The sequence below is a fragment of the Aythya marila genome (genome assembly GCF_965140915.1).
Source record: "Aythya marila genome assembly, chromosome: 8".
Taxonomy (NCBI): domain Eukaryota; kingdom Metazoa; phylum Chordata; class Aves; order Anseriformes; family Anatidae; genus Aythya; species Aythya marila.
The window spans coordinates 10363416-10382595 of record NC_139049.1 but is presented as its reverse complement, the minus strand read 5'-3'; the positions used below and the strand labels follow the sequence as shown (position 1 = coordinate 10382595).

At 56.9% G+C, this 19180-nt stretch overlaps 3 protein-coding genes across 7 annotated transcripts in view; all 3 read left to right on the top strand.

Moving 5' to 3' along the window:
* The first annotated feature begins 1905 nt into the window (after positions 1 to 1905).
* On the top strand, positions 1906 to 4519 carry ITPA (inosine triphosphatase). Its single transcript, XM_082766676.1, has 8 exons — positions 1906 to 1979; positions 2127 to 2184; positions 2295 to 2359; positions 2934 to 3007; positions 3530 to 3561; positions 3692 to 3807; positions 3947 to 4023; positions 4321 to 4519. The coding sequence occupies exons 1-8, from the start codon at positions 1917 to 1919 to the stop codon at positions 4439 to 4441; spliced, it is 606 nt and encodes a 201-aa protein (XP_082622802.1). The 5' UTR covers positions 1906 to 1916; the 3' UTR covers positions 4442 to 4519.
* Positions 4520 to 4747: 228 nt separating this feature from the next.
* On the top strand, positions 4748 to 9201 carry METTL13 (methyltransferase 13, eEF1A N-terminus and K55). The gene is made up of 8 exons (XM_082766558.1): positions 4748 to 4932; positions 5458 to 6205; positions 6561 to 6760; positions 6992 to 7187; positions 7353 to 7496; positions 7626 to 7838; positions 8053 to 8184; positions 8706 to 9201. The coding sequence occupies exons 1-8, from the start codon at positions 4780 to 4782 to the stop codon at positions 8978 to 8980; spliced, it is 2061 nt and encodes a 686-aa protein (XP_082622684.1). The 5' UTR covers positions 4748 to 4779; the 3' UTR covers positions 8981 to 9201.
* Positions 9202 to 14409: 5208 nt separating this feature from the next.
* Positions 14410 to 19180, top strand: part of DNM3 (dynamin 3) — a gene marked incomplete at its 5' end in the record, with an annotated part of 178048 nt that continues 173277 nt past the window's right edge. For all 5 annotated transcript variants that reach the window (XM_082766611.1, XM_082766608.1, XM_082766609.1 and 2 more), the window contains one exon: positions 14410 to 14555. In XM_082766611.1, coding sequence (XP_082622737.1) covers positions 14410 to 14555 — 146 coding nt within the window. The remainder of the gene's footprint in view (positions 14556 to 19180) is intronic.

Below are 19180 nucleotides of genomic sequence, written 5' to 3'. Positions count from 1 at the left end.
ACAAGCTCCACTTGCCCTGCTGATGTATAAACAGGGCTTTTCCCCTCCATGGGGCTTGCTCACTCCAGGTGGCAATCCGAAAGCCGAGCTGGGATTTTCTTCCTAATGCGTAGCCCTGTTTGAAGGCCCCAAGGGCAAAATCGTGCACTCAGTGGAAGTGATAAAAATCACCTTGGCTGTGCCTCCAGCTGCTCATCACCTGCAAAGGATTGAGAGGGCAGACGAAGAGGGAGGGTGTCTGTCTTGGGGGGGTGGCAGGTCTTCAGGGTGCCTTTTCCTGCCAGCTGGAAAATGAGTTAACAGCCCCATGAGTCTGTACTGGATGTGCTGTGCCTGCTCCTGCTGCCTGAGAGCGGGTTTACTCCTGCTGCTGGACAGCCTTGCCACCACCTCTGCCTTTCTCTGCCAGCCCCGTCTTGTATCTCCTGCTGCCACCCACAGAAGGACCTCGATCTGCAACAGTGCTGGGTCCCAGGATCTCCCAGGATGTTGGGTTGCAAGTGTTTGTACGTGGGAGGCAGGGCAGAAAGCTGCCACAGCCCTCAGGACTCTCCTCTGGGTTGCCAGGATTAGGTTTTGGTCTGTTTGGGGCTCAAGTCACTGAATGCCAGCATTGTCCTGAGCACAGACTGTCTGAAGAGACCAGCTCTGGCTGGGGAACGGAACCAAGAGACAGCAGCAGCAGTAAATCAACAGTCCTGGCCACTAACTTCTAACAGTAATACAATTAATTGAGCAAGTTTTATGGATTTCTTTTTAAGGCTGAAAATACCATTAAGATATCTGGGCTCAGGTATATTACAGAGCAGTCCTCCCTGTGTTCTTAACAGTGCCTTGGTCTTTATAGTGCTTCTGTAGTCCCCACATAGACTATGTAGGGAACTGTAGTGACTGGGAGGGGTTGTCATTCCCAGCTGTGCTGGGAAGAAGCCGTCTGAGTGCTTTGGGGTTGGTTTTCACTTAGGAGATGTTATGAAGGAGATTTCACAACAAAAACAACTCCATCACCCGGGTGCAGGGTCTGTTTTACCCATTTCCTCCTTGTGCAGATGACAGATCTCCTCCCTAGCTGCTGTTTTCCACACGATCGCCTTTCACAGGGAATGGCATGCTTTGGCTGGTGTTGTACGTTCCTCCTGCAGCGCCGGTTCTTCCCAGGCTCACTGCTGTGAAGGAACCCTGGGGTCCCTGTGCTCATGGGCAGGGGGCTACAGAGATGTTTGGCTACACGCTGAGGCAGGTGAGGACAGGTCTCCATGCTCCTGGCTCCAGGCACTGCTCTGGCCAGGGGGAAGGAGGCTTCCCTTTAGAAACCCTGTTGGAAAACAGGAACAAATGAGGAGAGGGGACCTGGGTGCTGCAGTGGGGCTGCTCCTAGTGGAGTACCAGCCTTTGCTGCCCCCTTCCTGCGGGGCTCAGCTCCTCTCCCAGGGCCCTGCACACAGCCAGCAGTGTCCTTGTGGCAGAGAGGTGACCGATTTGTTTCCGTACAAACCAGCAGCAGCGCCTCGTGCCCTCGGCTCGGGCTCCCCCTGTTTTTGCCAGCGGCCCTCACAGGTGCGCCCCGAGCTCCCTCCCGCGGAGGGAGGCCCAAGGCCGCAGCAGGGCCGGGGCAGCGCGGGAGGAGCTCGGACAAAGCCGCAGCGCCTCCTTCGGCCCCCGCTGGAACCTCGGGGCCTGCCCGGAGCCGGGGCGAGGCTGGAGCGGGGCGGGGCGCGGCCGCCTCCCCTCAGGGGGCCCGGGCCCGGCCGTGCTGAGGCGCGGCCGCCATCACCCCGCGGTCGCCATGGCGACCTTCCCCTCACGGCGGAACTCTCGCGAGAGCCCCCGAGCTGAGCCGCGATTGGCTGCCCGTTGCTAGGGGCGAGGCGGCGGGCGCCGCTGATTGGCTGCCGGCCGCGCAGGCGCGAGGCAAGATGGCGGCGCCCGCCCGGCGGAGCGTGGTGTTCGTGACGGGCAACGCCAAGAAGCTGGAGGAGGTGGGGGGGGGGCGGGGGGAGCGGTTGCCTAGCAACGCGCGGTTGCCTAGCAACGGCGGCCCGGGCCTAGGCCTCAGGCCTGAGGCCTAGGCCTGGCTTTGGGCCTAGCCCCGGTCCCGGTGCTGACGGGCCGCCCGCCTCCCGCAGGTCGTGCAGATCCTCGGGGACTCCTCTCCGTACGCGCTGGTGGCCAGGAAAATCGACCGTGAGTTGTGAGGGGGGCGGCCCTCCTCCTCCTCTTCCTCCTCCTCCTCCTCCTCCTCTTCCTCCTCCGTCTCTTCCCATGGCTAACAGACTCCGTGTCCCGGCCCGCAGTGCCCGAGTACCAGGGGGAGCCGGACGAGATCTCCGTGCAGAAGTGCCGCGAAGCCGCCCGGCAGGTCGCCGCCGTCCCGTCTGCCTCCTGCTGCCGGGTGCTGGGTGTTTGTGCTGGCCCCGGTGCTGGTGCTCCTCGGGGGTGCCCCGTGTGGGGGCCTCTCGTGTCTCCTCAGCGCTGTGGGGACACGGCAGGCCCCGCAGGGCAGCCTCGACATTTGTGGGGCTTAGAGTTTTACATCAGCTCCTCACGGTCGCCTTCTAAAGCTGCCTCGGGTTTTAAATAATAAACGAGTGAAGATTGGGGCTCACGGAAAACACAGCTTTATCTTCGTGGCCTCAGCATTCCCTCTCCCCATCCCACTGTTCCTGCCCCCCGTGAGGGCAGTACTGCACAGCTCTGCTCATTTTCCCTGGCCAGAGGTCTTCCCTGCCACTCTTCCCTCCCTTCTGCCTGCTGGGGAGGGCAAGGGTTTGGTTGTGTCCCTCTGGTGAGGGCCCTCACTGAGGTGACAGAATGGCTGCTGGGTTTTTGTGATGTCCCTGTTATCCTGGAAGCACGAGAACGGGTTTGAATAAGATAATAAGGTCGGAGGCAGTGCTTTCCTCTAGGTCTAATGCTTCTAACTTTTGCTGTAGGTTCGGGGACCTGTTATAGTAGAGGATACCTGCTTGTGCTTCAATGCCCTGGGGGGGCTTCCAGGGCCGTACATGTAAGTAGGTGGGAACTTCCTTCAGCTCTTGTTTAGAGTGAGGAGCGCAGCTTGGCGGGATGTGCTTCACGGGGGACTGATGCTCCATGCACCAGGATCAGTAGGTTCAGGGAGGTGATTACTGGTCTGTGTCCTTCACTTCATTCCGCACTGCCCTCTTCCAGGCTCTGCTGAGCTAAGCAAAGGCATTAACGCTTTATCTAGTTATGTGTGCACTAGAACTGGATGTAAAACACGAACAAGTTGAATTGAGGAATGTACTTCAGCTTGTTGGTGCTCATGAGTGGGAACTGAGTTATTTACTTTGACCTTAGTGTGGCAGTTAATTAAAACCCCACGTTTTTTATTACTATGTCCCATTTAGCTTAAGAGCTAGGTAAAGAGCCCAGAATGAGGTGATTTGACAGTACATTTCAGAGGGATTCAAAGAGCTATGAAAACATAGATGACAGTGCCTCAAGGATGCCTTTATTTCTGAGTATTAATATCAAAAAGTCGTCTCCTCTTTTTTTTCTCCTTCAGAAAATGGTTCCTGGAGAAGCTCAAACCAGAAGGTACTGCCTCTTGTGCGCTGCTCTGCGTGTAACTTGGGCTCCACAGAAGCTGCCGTGAGCCCTCTCTAGGTGGGTGTGTGGTGCTGTGCTGGGAACGCCCTGACACCAGGACCCTCTCTGTGTTGCTCAGGCCTGTACAAGCTGCTGGCTGGGTTTGAAGACAAATCTGCCTACGCTCTTTGCACCTTTGCATTCAGCACTGGAAACCCGGAGGAGCCCGTGAAGCTCTTCAAAGGCCAGACACATGTAGGTGTTGATGCGGGGTGGGTTGTAATGCAGCTTTTGTGACTTATCAGCTCTCTTAAGGACAACGGGGTTTCGAAGGGAAGCAAGAGGAGTGCTGAGGCCCCATGACTCACAGGGCTTTTTGGCTTTCTCATGGCAGGGGCTGATCGTGGAGCCCAGAGGCCCTCGAGATTTTGGCTGGGATCCCTGCTTCCAGCCGGATGGCTACGACCAGACGTGAGTCGCTTTTTGTCTGTAGCCCTTTAGGGAAGTTTTAGGGAAAGGAAGGGGTTGAGGCTGCGTTTTGTTACCGTGTGGAGAGGAATGTGCTGACAAGGAATGGTGACAAGGAGAAAACACTGCCTAGACTTGAATGGGGTTATGGGGAACCCTGCTTTGGGATGGACCTTGGGGGTGTGTGTATCACTGCCACCCCCTGAGCGGCCTGCACACGAAGGGGGCGGTTCTCAGGGGCGGGGGGATGCCCTGCAGCACCTCAGCTGCTGACTCTGCCTCGCTTTCTCCCCCCTCCAGCTACGCGGAGCTGCCCAAGGCCGTGAAGAACTCCATCTCGCACCGCTACCGCGCGCTGAGCGAGCTCTCCGCCTTCTTCCTCCAGAACAGCTCCGCGGAGCCCCCCACCGGCCCCAGCTAGCGGCTCCGCGCTGCCCTAGGGCCCTTCCCGCGGCACCCGGGCCCGCCCCTATTAAAGCTGCTCCCTCCCAGCCGTGCCCGCTCCTTTTTCGCCTCTCCCCGGTTCGCGGTCCCGGTCTCGGTCCCGGTCCCGGTCCCGGGCGCGGCGTGGTCGGGGCGCGCCACCCGCGGGCAAACTTGGCGCGCTTCCCGCCGCTCAGCCAATAGGCAGCGGCCGAGGGGAGGGCGGCAGCCAATCGGCTGCGCGGAACGGGCGCGCCGCGCGCGGGGGTGACGTCAGCAGGGGGGGCGCGGCGGCGGCGGCGCCGGAGGGCCGCGGGTTCGAGGCCGGGCCCCGCCATGGAGCTGCTGCCCCGCGGCCCCGCCGAGTTCGGCTCGGCCCGGTACTGGGAGCGCTTCTTCCGCCAGCGCGGCCGCCGGCCCTTCGAGTGGTACGGGGCCTTCCCCGAGCTCTGCCCCGTCCTGCGCAAGTATATCCGGCCCCGCGACAAGGTGAGGCCCAGCAGGGTTTGGCCCCGCCTGGGAGCTCCCCCCTAACTCGGGTGGCGTCCTGCTATGGAAGGCTGTGCTTGTTCGTCCTCTGAGTGTGTGGTTGGGGGAGCTTTAACCCTGCTTCATCCTCCCCTAACTCAGCAACACAGGGAGATCTGGCTCGCCGAGGGGACACGTGGTGCCCTAAGCGGTGTCAGCTCCCGGCCCAAAACATGCAAAGCCTCCAGTGCCCTTTAAGCAAGAGCACAGGAGAGGGCCACGTGTCCACCTAGGACGGGGCTCTGGGGGCTGAAACACACATAATTCCCCCAGAGATATGCACTGTAGTTTCATCGTTCTGTGCCAGGGTGACTTGTCTCTATAAAAATATTATTTTAGGGCCTTGGAGGGTGGGTTTGTAGGTCCTACAGGTGCAGCTTTCCATGAGCTCGTTGCTGATGCCCATGGTGTTTGCTTATAAAATGCTTTTGGGATGCATATTCAGGGTGTTCTCACCATCACTGCTGCTCCTGTCCCCCTTCTCAGGTTCTCGTGGTTGGCTGTGGGAACTCGGAGCTGAGCGAGCAGATGTACGACACGGGGATGTGCGAGGACATCGTGAACATCGACATCAGCGAGGCTGTGATCCGTCAGATGCAGGAGCGGAGCGCCAGCAAGAGGCCGAAGATGAGCTACCTGCTGATGGACGTGCTCCAGATGGACTTCCCTGACGCCCACTTCCAGGTGGTCCTCGACAAAGGCACGCTGGATGCCATCCTCACCGATGACGAGGAGGCCACTCTGTCCAAGGTGGACAGGATGTTTGCCGAGGTCAGCCGGGTCCTGCAGGTCGGAGGGCGCTACCTCTGCGTCTCCTTGGCTCAGGCCCACGTGCTCAAGAAGGCGGTGGAATACTTCTCCCAGGAAGGCTGGGTGGTGCGTGTCCACGAGGTGGCCGGCAGCGGGGACGAGCAGCAGTTCGTCCTGCCTGTCTTTGTGTACGTCATGACAAAGTTCAAGAAGATCCCTGGCTCCGCGCAGCAGATCCTGGAGATCTGCCCCGAGGAGCAGGACAAGCCGATGCGGATGGAGAGCGCGGAGCGGCTGGTGGAGGCGGTGAGGGACAGGCAGCATTACGCCCTGCTCTGCAGCCAGCTGAGCAAAACCCCCTGCGGAGAGCAGCTCTCCCTGGATCTGTGTGAAAAAGTCAGCGGGAGGCCTCGCTACACGCTGCACGTGGTCGACAGCCCCTCGGTGAAGCCCTCCCGGGACAATCGCTTCGCCATCTTCATCAGTGAGTACAGCTCCTGCCTGCAGCCTGGCACTGCTCCACCCAGGAGCTGCTGTACCGGCAGTGGTCCTGGTCCTGTTGGAGTTAAAAAGGGAAATGGCTCGTTTTTGGGGGGTTTGGTTGAGGTCTTAGCTCTGCAGCGGGACAGATATTTCCAGAGCTGCGTCAGGCTCTGCCAGAAGGCCCTGGCTCTTGATCATCACTTGTGGAGCGTGGCTGTAGGTGCGAGGCCGCATCACGCAGCGGTACCTCCTCGTGATGCCTCTCTGTACCCCGCAGCTCCTCCCTTGAAGGCCGGGGTGGTCGTGGGGGGCCAGCACCTACCCGGGGCTCTCCTGACCGCAGCCCCCGTCTGCAGTCCCGCAGGGCAGAGAAACCGAGTGGCTTTTTGGGACGGAGGACGGGCGGAGGCAGCTGGCCGCCAGCGCTGGCTTCGGCCGCCTGGTGACCGTGGCCCTGCACAGGGAGCAGCGCTACGAGGGCATGGCCAGCATCCAGGCGGAGCTGTCGGGGAAGGTGATGGAGCTGGCCCCGCCGGGCCTCCCCGCCCGGCAGCAGGTGAGCCCGCTCGCTTGGCTACCCCAAAATTGGGGCCAGGAGCCTCTCGGCCAGCCCCAATTTCCTCTGCTTTTAGGGAGACCGAGCTGCAATGCCTGGTGTCCCCCGTGCACTGCCCACAGCTCATCCCACTGCCCCCCAGGAGCATCTGCTTCACCCCAACCCTCCAGCTGTGCTCAGGGCAGGGCCCCACAGCCTGGCTGCTGCCCCACGTCCCCGTTCTCCCTGCAGGTGCCCTTCCTGTCCGTGGGAGGGGACATCGGGGTGCGCACGGTGCGGCACTGCGACAGCAGCCCCCTGAGCGGGGAGTACGTGGTGGAGGACGTCAAGGGGGACGACGCCTGCTACTTTCGCCGCCTCGTCTTCCTCAGCAACAGGAACGTGGTGCAGTCGGAGGCCAGGCTGCTGGCCCCTGCGCCTCCCCCAGGTATGCAGGAGGAAGGGAAAAGTCCTGCTGGGAGCTGCTCTGCCCTGTCCCAGCGTGGCTGTGGGAGTGTTTTCGCTCTCTGTGTTGGTGGTGGGACAGGGTTGGGGTGGTTAGTCCCCTGTAAGAGCCCCTGCCTCCAGCCTCACCTTACTTCTTCTCCTTCAGGCCAGAAGAAACGGAGGAAGGACAAGAAGAAAGCCGGCCCTGCCGAGCCTCCCATGGCAATCGACAAGAGCTACCTGTGCTGCGAGCACCACAAAGCCATGGTGGCGGGGCTCTGCCTGCTGGGGAGCCCTGACCCCATCCCAGGTGACGAGGTGGGGAGGGCTATTCCTGCCCGTGGAGCCCCAGCGCCCTGCCAGCAGCAGTTTTGGGGCAGGCGGGTGGCTGGGGAGGCAGGAACTGTGCTGGGGGCTCACCCGGGCCCTCTTTTGGCAGGATCCCCGATTGCAGTGCTGGTGGTGGGGCTCGGCGGTGGCAGCCTGCCCCTCTTCATCCACGACTACTTCTCGCAAGCCCAGGTGGCCGTGGTGGAGATCGACCCCTGCATGCTGGAGGTGGCCACCTGCTGGTTTGGCTTCTCCCAGGGCGAGCGGATGCAGGTGCACGTAGCCGATGGCCTGGACTACGTGGCCAAGCTGGCAGCTGAAGGTACCGTGTCACAGAGCGTCCCAGCACGCTGGGGCGGGGGTCCAGGGCTGCTGAATCCTCTCCTTCCATCCATCCTGACCTCCCAAAGAAACCCCGTGAGAGAGAAACGGCTGAAATATGGCAGAGGGGACGCCCTGACCTCCCTGTTTGCTTCCTCGCCTTGTGGCTCAGCCCTGCCCCAAGGAATAAGGAGTCTCTGCGTTCCCTCTTGCAGCCCCAGCCCAGTACGACGCCGTCATGTTTGATGTGGACAGCAAAGACCTCACGGTGGGGATGAGCTGCCCGCCCCCAGCCTTCGTGGAAAAGCCCTTCCTGCAGAAAGTGAAAACCATCCTCAAGCCAGAAGGTACGAGGGGGGCTCTGGTGGTGCCCCTGCAGTCCCCGGGGTGGGCTCGCTGGTCCTGGGCAGGATCCGAGTGACGGGGCCGTGCCGCCCTTCCTCGTCCTGAAAAACAGTGGCCGTGGCCAGGATGGCTGCCAATCTAGAAGCTGCTGCTCCTAAATTTCAGCTCCGGGTGGTTTTAGTGGGCGTTGTGATGGCACAGAGAAAGGGAGCACGAGGTGCAGCGGATGGGCTGCAGCGCTGCGGGGTCGGGCGGGCTGAGAAATCCCCGGGGGTGCGAAGAAAGGGTGCGGAAGGCAGCGGGTGTGGGTGGTACCTGGGTAGGTACCAGGCGGTGGCAGGGACGTGGAGCTGGGCCGAGGGTGCTCGTCGTGCTGCCAGGGGCTGTGTGAGAGAGAGAGAGAGCTGGTGGCACCAGCTGGGCTGTGTGTGTGCAGGGAGGTGATGAGTGGGGTGCTGTGCGGGGGATCTCAGGGCTTGCAGATTGCTCTTCTGAATCCCACATCCCTCTTGCCCTGCTGCAGGAGTCTTCGTGCTTAACCTGGTGTGCCGTGACGCCCGCTTGAAGGAATCTGTCCTGACCGTCCTCAGGGAGGTCTTCCCCCTGCTCTACGCCCGCCGCATCGACGGGGAGGTGAACGAGATCCTGTTCTGCCAGCCCAGCCCCGAGGGGCGGCGCGACCCCACAGAGCTTGGGGCACGAGCCCGGGTGCTGGAGGGGGCCTTGCAGCAGCCTGGGCGCCCCTGGGACAGCTCCTACGTGCTGGCGGACATGCTGCAAGCCGTCACCATCATCTGAGGGGGGCCTCTGTGCAACTGGAACGAGAAAAGTCCCTGCGTGTGCCACGGCTGGGATGTCTGACCCTATAGGGGCCGGTTCTGGCCTGGGTGTGTGCCTGGAGGATGAGGCTGGCACGGAGAGGTGCTCCCCGCAGCGGGATGGAGCCCAGTGAGGTTCCCCGGGGTGCTGGGGCCCTGCTCTTTGCAAGGGCCCCTTCGTGCAGTTTGCCTCTCAGGGGGCTGGGGAAGGGGGCTGGGACCTCAGGGGGGGCTGCGCAGCCCGGGGGACAGCGATGGGGTGGTGAGGGGTGATCCGGGACTGGCAGGATGCTGTGTTTGTGTCGGTCCCTGCTGCTTTCCTGCTGTGGATAAAATGTCACTCGGACCTGTCCCGCTTTCCTCCACGTCTCTGGGAGCTCTGCTCGCTGGCGTCTGCGTGGAAAACCCCAGCCCTGCCCTGAGGCTGGTGGCAGACGTGCGGAATTGGGCTGAGCGCCGTACAAATAAAGCTCAGGGCTGCTCTTCAGGCCCACGGTGCTCTGCCAGGCTTATTTCCCCCTAGCAGTGACGGGACACCACAGTCCCCTGGTGGGAGATGTCCCTGCGGCCTTGGGGCACACCACGGGCTGTGGCGGGGCTGAGCTCCTGGTGCGAGGAGCAGAGGAAGCTGCTGGGTTTGGGTTGGAAAATGGTTGAGCAGAGGTGCCTGGGGCTTGCTGCCCGCCCTGCCACTGCACCCGCCAGGAGGGTGCCCAGAGCCACCACCTCCAGAGCCTACGGGAGCCCTGGGGACGTGCAAAGAGGAGCTCCCAGCACCCCTAAAAAAGGTGAGGCCACCTCCACTCCTCAGGGACACGTCTGCCTGCTGCCCCTTCCACTCATCTTCCCAAAAACAGACCCCACCGCACCCCTGTCCCTCTTCCACAGCTCTCCAGCCATCACCGCTCTAAACTGGGACCTGTAACCCCCCCAGCTCTCCCCATTGCTAAACTTATCCCCCTCTCAGTGAGCCAGGCCCTCAGCAGCAGTTCTGGGAAGCCTCGGGACAGCAGCAGGCGCAGCTCAGCCTCATTTTGCAGCCACCCGCATCCCTCGCTGCCATCAGCAGAGCCGCCGTGTTCTCACCTGCAGGCAGGAGCACCTGGAGGGGCCACAGGCTGCCTTGGAGCTAGTTGTACCACGAGGGTGTTGGCGTGATGTCCCTCAGCCTCCTGTCATTCTTCAGCAGTGCCCAGGTCACTCTTGAAGGTCCCCAGCCGGGTGCAGACTGTGGGGACACCCCGAGGGCTGCCACCCTCTGAGCCGGCGGGGACCGCAGCCGCTGCAGGAGACAGGAGGAGTTTGTTGCGCACAGGATGCGCTGCCACAGCTGTGCAGGCAGCAAGCATGCCTTGGGATCAGAGAACGTGGCTGCATTTTAATTCTGATTTGGCAGGGGGATCTGCTCGGGAGGCCGATCTGCACAGATCCCTCGTCCCTTGCTCCCTGCGTCGTTCTCCTTCGTGCAAAGGGACAACTTCGTGCCCTACTTTCTCCTCTAGCTGGCCTGCTTCTTTGCAAAGGGAGCAGATGCTGTTTGTTTGTTTTTTTAACTGCTATTGATCCTTCCCAGGCACTCAGTGAGTGTTGGTGCCCAAATTCAGGCCTGGCTGGCCCTGCTGCAGATCCTCTGTGGCAGCTCGGTGCCGTGTTCCCGGTGCGGCAGTCACTGCGCTGCATCGGGGCCAGCGCGCGAGCTCTGCTCCGTGGCAGAGGCAAGGCAGGAGCTCGAGTTGTGCACAAGTCTGTCTGCCCCCACGCCGTTCATTTCTAAATCTCTTTTTGTGATAAGCACCTTTTTTTTTTGAAGGGTGTCTGTTATCCATCGAGCTCGGCGATGGCAAATGTCTCAGCTGGATCAGCAGCGCTGCATTTGGGCTATTTTTAACTCCCTTTCCAATTCTCAACGTAATTCCAATGGCACAGATTAGTGTGTGTGCCCTTTATTTTATCTAAACCGTCTCATTTCTTCCCCAGCAGCAGCTCGCACAAAGGATGCGTTCATCCCTCCTTTGTCCAGCCCTGCGTTTCTGCTGGGTTTCCCAACTGCTGCGTAATGCCACATCCTGCTGGAAAAACAAAAGCCATCTATTAGGCAGAAAGTAACGATGAAACCCCAGTTCCTTGCAGCTGCCCTTGCAGTCCCTGACAGCCCTGCGACGCTGCTCCAGAAATGCATTTCAGCTCACAAAGTGCCAAATCAACGCACGCTGCAAATACCTGAAATTCTTTGCAGGTAAAAGTGCTCCGCAGCTGGAATAAGTGGCGGGTAGTAAATTTTTCCCAGGGTCACCGTAACGTGCAGATAATGTATACGTTTGGCACCCGTTCCTGTTGGGTGTTCTGGCAATGTATGCTCTGTTTACCTCCTTTAGTCTCCACTTCCTTCCTCCCAGGCGTGGGCACACTGTAAACAGGGGGGATAGAAACAAGCGCTGCTGTCACTTAGCAACCTCAGACGGGCTCGGGGATGCTGACTTCTTTCCTTTCTGGATTTCCCAGCCCAGAAAGAGAGCCCTGTGCAGATCATGGAGCAGCTCCGTCCTGACCCTGCAACCAGCTGGGGTTGCTCGGGGCTGGTCGTGAGACCTCCAGCTGCAGAGACCTGTGCCAGCGTGAGCCTGTTGTAGCACAGAAAGGGCTGCATCAGCCATGTCCCGAAGGGTGGCAGGGCTGGGGAGTGTTTTCCCCGTGAATTTTTCCCTGGGGGAGGCACTTGGCTTGCCTGGCTTTGTGTCCGAGGCAGGAGGCGTGCTGCCAGGCTGCAGCAGGGGACTGCTGCCATTTCACGGGGTGCCCGGGGTGGGAAGGCTGCAGGGAATCCTCTCTGCAGGCTGCAGTGCAGCACAGCCTTTCTTTGACTGGCTTTCCCTCTATCTTTCGCAGCCTCAAGGTCTCTGTTCTGAGCTCTCCTCCCTGGCAGATGCCCGGGCACGATGCTGACTGGCACGGCAATGCCAGCGCCACAGAGCCAGGCGCTGAGCAAAGCCTGGGGCTTGGTGCCTGCGCTGCCTGCTGCCTTCTGCAGATCGGCTGCGTGAGAAGCTCTGCAAGGCTTCGGGTTGGTTTCTGAACCGAGGAGGAGGTGAGGAGGGTCCCTGGAGAGAAGGGAAAATCACGCATCAAGGAGCCTGCCTCTTCTGAACGTGTCCCGGGGGAGGAAGCAAGCTTGGCCGGGCTCTGCTCCCCGCTGGGCTCTGCTCCCTTTCCTCGCAGGGACAGCGTGCCCAGCTGCTCACTGCAGGCATCCTCTGTGGCAGTTCATATATAACCCGCTCCTCGTGCAGGGAATTGCGCTGGCGTGTATTTATAAAGCAGCCTGGGGACCTGCTCTGAACGTCCCCGTTTTTAGCATCGCGCTGCCTGCTTAGGGAGAGCTGGTTGTGGGAAAGGAACGGTGGCACCTGGAGGTGACAGCCCCCTGCCCACCGTGCCAGGGGAGCCGGGGCTCCTGGCTGAGCCCAACACGTGGCAAAAGGCAACGATAAATATTGTGGGGCACAGCTCTGAGGGCAGGGTAAAATAGAGAGGCACGCTCAGCTGGCAGCCTGGTGCTCCCCAGGAACATGGGGACCTGAAGATGTCCCTCTGTGCCCTTCCTCCCCCTTCTTTGCCGATCTCTTGGAGCTGTTTGAAAAACGAGCACCCTTGTGGTACCACGTGCAGGCATAATGCAAGTGTCCATGCTTTTTCCACCAGGTGGGAAATCTGTATCTTTGTCTTTTTGGGGGGGATATTGGATTTTTTCTAAGTGCTGGAGCTGCAAGGGCAAGCACGTCATTTAGCGGCTTTAACTCAGCTCAGGCAGAAATGGTGTTTGGTTTGGAAACTTCCCAGATTTGGGGAAATAACTCAGCCTTTTCCTAATAATACATATGAGCTCCTTATTTATTTAAAATTATGGAAGGAAACAAAGACCATTAAAAAGCAAACTAATGGAAAGGAGAGGTCCTCGGGTTACCAGCTCCAGGGGTGCACAGCATCGCTCCCAAGGAATCCTCCCTTTTCTAGAGGTCATTTCTCCCTTGTACCGATGAGGCCCTATTGCCAGGCTGCTCTGTAATTATTTCACTGGGGTGGTAAGAAGCGCTCCTACGCACGCACTGGGAGGATTTTGCCAAAAAGCGATGCTGCTGTTCCCGACTCCCGGCCTCAGCAGGAACCCATGGGCTGGCAGAAGGCCAAAGAGCTACTCCAGTGCCTCCTGGCACGACCTGCTTAGGCGGGAGCGTGAAGAAGAGAATCATGCTGCTAATTGGCATAATTATGTCAATAACCCCGGGCCCCATCTAGACGGAAAGGTTCATGAGGTTTTGCCTTGATGTCTGGGGGGGTGATCTGACCGCAGTGACAAAGCAACCTCTGCAGAAGCTGTGCCTGTGTTACACTGCTGATAAAAACATTTCAGCCTGAGCTAAAGCACAGTCTCTCCTGGTGAGATGACCGACGGCCTCTTTGCTTGGCACCAGAACAAGTCCAGCTCTTACCTCGGAGAGGGGCTTAACGACGTGTGGGTAGTTAGGCCCAAACCCCCAGGGCTGTAGGCATTGATGGTGCACCGGGTTCCTCGAGAGTGTGCTGCTCACACGGCTGTTTGCTCTGGGCTTGTGGGTTGCTGCTCGGAGCACGAGAAGGTGCTGGCGACGTGTTCCCAAATCCGCCTTTTGTGAATGGATGTGCCTGGGGGCTCCTGCTGCTGCTCGGCTCCCACACAGTCATCTGTGTACGGTTTGCCTTCCCTTCTTGTGTTTGTGGCTAGAAGCTGTTCTGCTGTAGGGATTCACTTTTTTACACTAACTGAGAGCCCCGGCCAAGAAGTTTTGATGACGCTCCAGCTCGTTAGTGCCTGTCAGCCGCTTGGATGTTTGCAGTCGTTCCCTTTTGTTTCGCTAGTCACGCTGAGCACAACCGGTGTCTGGCTAAATACAGAGGATAACCATCGCTGCAGGGCTCCAAAGCCTCTGTTTGGGATATTTCTGCCTTGTCACTGCTGCCAGCAATCACAGATAACTCTCGTGCTACGTGCTCAGCTCAGCCTCAGCGTGTGGTTCCCATTGAACCCAGTGCAGTTCTTCCCCTCGGTGCTGAAGCAAAGCCTCGAAGCCCTTCAGGGGAAGGCAGCGGTGCTCTGCTGGCTCCCAGCAACGCTTCGGAAGGCTGCGATCGTGACGTGCCCGGGGGTAACCGAGCTCCCCCCATTACCGGCACCCCAATATAGGAGCGGGGCGGGGGGCGCACACGTGGCCGCGCTCCCGCCACGGGGTTCCCGCCACCGCCGCGGTGGGCGTGGCCTCGCCGACAGGGGGCGTGCCCTCCCCGGCGAGGCCCCGCCCCCCGCGGTCCGGCCGCGGGGCGCATGCGCGGCGCGGCGGCCGTTACCTGTCAGCGGCGGGGCGGCGGGGCGGCGGGATGGAGGGGCTCATCCCGCTCGTCAACCGGCTGCAGGACGCCTTCGCGGCGCTGGGCCAGAGCTGCCTGCTCGACCTGCCGCAGATCGCCGTGGTGGGCGGGCAGAGCGCCGGCAAGAGCTCGGTGCTGGAGAACTGCGTGTCCAGGTGAGGCGGCGGCGGCCCCTGCCCTCCCTCCTTCCCCTCCCCGCGGTCCCCCCCGCGGTGCTCGGCGTGAAAACGCCGCCCGGGTCCCTTCAGGGGTCCCCTCAGGGTCCGTTCGCTTTCGTTTTAGGGTTTATTCTGGCCGTGTTATGTCTCGGTCTCCCTCCCGAAGGCTGTAGCGCGCTGCTGATGCTGGCTGCGTTGCCAGCATCCCGCTTACCGAGCGCTCCTGAAGCCTCCAGAGATCCCTGCCGGCAGTCGGATCCTCAGAGTTTTCTTGCAGCAAATCTTTAAAACCTTTCGAGGTTTTGATCCGTGTGTTCATTAAACAGCCCAAAATGTGTGCGTTGGGGAGGAGAGGCCTCTTATCTTGCTTGTGTGTGAGGTGGTATGGTGCTGGGCTCACAGGCTTGGCTGGGTGCTGGTGTCTTCTCCTGGGTCCTGCTGGAAGGTCACAGCTCCCTGGTCTTGCTCCCTGCCTGAGGAATCCCAGATTCACAGATTTTGGGGGATCCCCATCTGATCCACAGGCTGATCCACTCCTATTGGGTGCCATGTGCCCCTGCTCCTTGCCCAAACGAGCCTGGGTAGCACAAAAGGTAGAAATGAGAGGTTTGGGCTGGTCTGGGCTGTTCGTACAAGAGGCTGGAGCCTGCTGCACAAGCAAGATGTGAATGTTTCTAGCAGGAATTATGGAGAGAAGCTGAGGGCAAGGACTTACTGCACCTGCGTACTACCACGCACCCTGCAGGCGCTACCACAGACTCTTCAGAGCAGAGTTTACCAGCGCATGTAAAGCACCAGGGCATCTCTGCCATGCAGGAGCTGCGGTCTCCAATCCTCTCTCCAAGTTCCCCATCCTTGTCCTATGCAGGAACTTCTTCAGATACAGCATCAGCTGGTCTGTAGGACCTCCATGCTTGCCAACTTTTGAAGCCTTTTGTGAACGTGACATTAAAATGCATTACTTCAAGCCTAGTTCCGTGAGGTTTACGTCAATATGTTTTGCTCGTGCCTCTTCTCCAGGCTGAGCGAGTGTGCGTGGTCAGCAGATGTGTGGTTGCTTGCTAAGTCGTGAAAACTTGATTGTGAGCCCTCAGCACCAGATGAGTAAAGAGCCATGAGACTGGAAGAGTGCTTCTGGTTGTCAGGTCAGCAGGCAAAATGGTCTGTACCTCTTCCTAGGACAGCCCTGTTTTTACAGGGTAATGAAGCTGATCTCTGAAAACCAGTTTATTGTGTCTGTGTCTGTCTTAACGTGCCTTATAGAGGTAACACATCTTGTTGTAGAGATGTGTTGCACTCCTTTGTTTGTAGTCTGTTGCATGTGATGTTTTTAAGCACAGTGCAAATGATAATAGTAGTACCACAGCTTTGAAATTCTTGTCAAAACGAAATAGTCCCAGCATTGCTCTGAAATTTGAGTGTTAACTCTTATGTATTTTTTTTCCACCACATGAATCGTTATCATTAGTGGATTTTGAACTCTTAACCTTCAGAGGGACAGCTAAGATCCTCTCAATTTCAGGAATAGCTGTAATTGGTACTGTGAGGGCATGGGGTTAGGAAGGGCCTTAACTGCAGGACCAGGCTGTTTTTTCTCTGCTGTCGGTAGCCACGAGGCTGCTGTGTCTCCTTCAGCACTTCCCAGGGTCTTTGCTTGTGCAAGAATGGCTTTATTTTTTCCACGTGAACAAAGGAAACAGATTTGCTAGTTTGCAGGTGGTATTGGAGCTCCTGCATGGAGCCTGATGGCGCAGGAAACGTGTTGGGCCAGGCTGCGTTATCCTGTGGCTGCTGGTGGTTAGATTGCTCGTGGGATCTACCTCAGCGCTTGTATTTCATGAGGATGAGTTCTTCATGTGTGCCTGCTTCAGCACTTGTGTGACAGCCAGGCCTGCGGGCATCCTTGGAGGCTGGCACGGGGCCGCGTCAGGTCTCCCAGTGTGGCAGTTATCGTCCCTGTTTGGGTTCGCATCACCAAGGTACTCAGCACTTATTGCTCCTTTGTGTGCAATGAGATCTTACTGCTTTTGGTAGTCAAGGACTCTGTTTGAAGTCCTTGACTTCTGGGTGTTGTGTTTGGATGAAAATAGAGACTCTGGAGGACAGCTGAGGACAGGAGCCGTTTGCGTTTATGGGTTAGACCTTCGTGTGTGGAGCTCGTGGCTCGCGTTTGAGGAAGTGGCATTGTCTGAAGAGCACGGTAGGAATGAGTGTTTTTATTACCTGCTTCTCTTCATGACACAAGTAAACGTGCCCATAAAACGCTGAGGCAGTGTTTAAAGCAAAGGGTCTACTATGGTCGTGGTGGAAGCTGGTGGGAGAGAGATTCAAAAGCCCCAAGGGGAAGCAAGCTCCAAATCCTGCAGGAGGTACCTTACCTGGCCTGGCTGCATGCCTGTGCTGAGCACAGGACCGTGACCCTATATGTCATTTGTGCTTTTTGAACGTCTTGCTTTTGATAATAGCAGGTTTCTTAAAAGAAAATGAATGGCAGGAAGCAATCCTTGGAAACTGTGTCCGGAGAGCGAGCGTTTTCTCTTATTCCATGTATCAAAATGGGCTTTCGAGATAACTAAAGGCACAGATGGCAAGCTATCTTGTCAGGGCCTCTTTCTCCAGATTTGAATTAAAGCCTCCTTTTATTCTTGCAGATAGTGAGAAATTAATAATTTAATTTCAAAGCTGAGAGCTATTTATTTCCTCTTCTGCCTAATACGGTATAAGCTGCATGTAGGCAAATAATTGTTTTATAAGAGATGCGAGCTCCTGATTGTGAGCCTGTCAGTCATAATCAACCAAGAACTCTCATTTTAAGAGCCTGAGGTCTGGTTTTGTAAAACAGCTCTGCAGCTTTTTGATCTGAGACGGTTTTGATGATGGTACGGCCACTGCTTAGTGTAGAGCTATTTATTATGAAATAGGTACTAATTTTTGTTATTCCAAATACAGTTCCTCGTGTGCTGAGCTCATTCTGATTCCTTGAGATGGCGGTGGTGAAAAGGCTGTGTTGAGTCACTAGGGGAAGAGAAAGGAGTTTCAGTCTGACCATCAAAGCAGAGAATTTCCCCAAAGACAGTAGACACATGCTTTGCCTGCTTCCTGGGAGAGTTGTGGTTAAATCGGTGCAAATATTTTATTCTTTTAGTTACTAGTCGTCATTGACAGACAAACTTCTTTTTACAGAAAGTTCACCTCTGTGTGAAACAGGCATGAGAAAGCCAAGCAATAGGAGACACGGACTGAAGTGTGGCGCTATGTATTCTTTTTTTAATCTTAAGGATTTTCTGGAAATGAGAATCAGCCACTCCTTTTCCTGACTAATTAAGCCATTGTACAGCTGCATTGAGCCTATTAGTCTAGTTATCAAAATACTCCAGTGCACTGAAAGCAAGAATTGTTCCTGGGTATTCCATTAAGTGGAGAGAGTAGCAATGAGACAGTGGCTCATTTTGGTTGCTTCCCCAAATACTTTTTCTACATTTAGAGGTTGGAAAACAAACTTGGCCATCTAGATGTGATATCGATGGCCAAGTTTTGTCCGCAGGTATAACTCTGATGTGGATTTTAAGCTCGGTTTTATGTCAAGTCTTGAGAACTGATACAGACAAAGTAAAACAAATGTATGGTTAAAACCAAATATGCTGATTTATTTTTTTCACATGTAAAGTAAAAGTTTTCCTTGAAACCTTGAAAGCTGTTTTGAGGATCCGTGGCACTTTGATTTTATTGATTAAAAGATCTCTTGTTCATTAAGAAAAGCTGTGCTCAGTAGTGAGGCAGGGTATAGAGAGCCCTGACCTGTATTCTGCTTGTAAGTTCCATGCATCAAGCAGTTCACAGCGATGCTAAATCCGTAAGTAATTCTTACTGCTTCTGTAAAGTGTACCTGTGAGAATCCACGTGGTCTTAATATAACTTTGGCATTTAATAGACATTTAGTATGTTGTACTTGTTTAGTGATCGCAAGCTTAGCGTTGGAAGTCTGAGACCTAGCTTTCAGAAAAACCCCAAACCCCACCACCAAAAAAAAAAAAAAAAAAAAAAGTCTCATCTTGAGTGCCTTCTGAGAAGTCCATGGTACAAATTCAATTGCAGTTATTATGGGAAGTCCAGTCCATCTCTGCTTTTTAAAGGTAAATTGTCCTCCAGTGTGAGGTTTCTATGTTTTTCTTTTTCTTCCAAGATTGTATGCATTAACTTGCTTTTTATCTGAACTCCTCCATATTAAGAATTGCACAGAGGCACTTCTGAGAACTCAGCAGATTGCCTGACTCTAACTCGACAGCCCTGCTACACCCTGCCTCCAGGAAGGAGCCCTATCCTTGGCGTTTGGCAGCGCTGGAAACAACAAATAACACGCCCGGTTGTTGTCTTGCTGTTTCCTGAAGGGCATTGCTTCTGGTAATGGTTCAGACTTGTGTAATTTGCTGTTGTAGACAAAATAGGAAACACCGCTTTTCAGTTTAGATAAATGGATATCAGCGATACGATTACTTTGACATTTCCCTGTAAACATAGGAAGTGAAGCTGCCATGGACTTGAGCAGGGAAGCAAAGTGAGGATGCTGTTCTCCTGTCTGCCTCTGACTTGCTGTATGACCTCAAGCTGGTTTTTAAGCATTA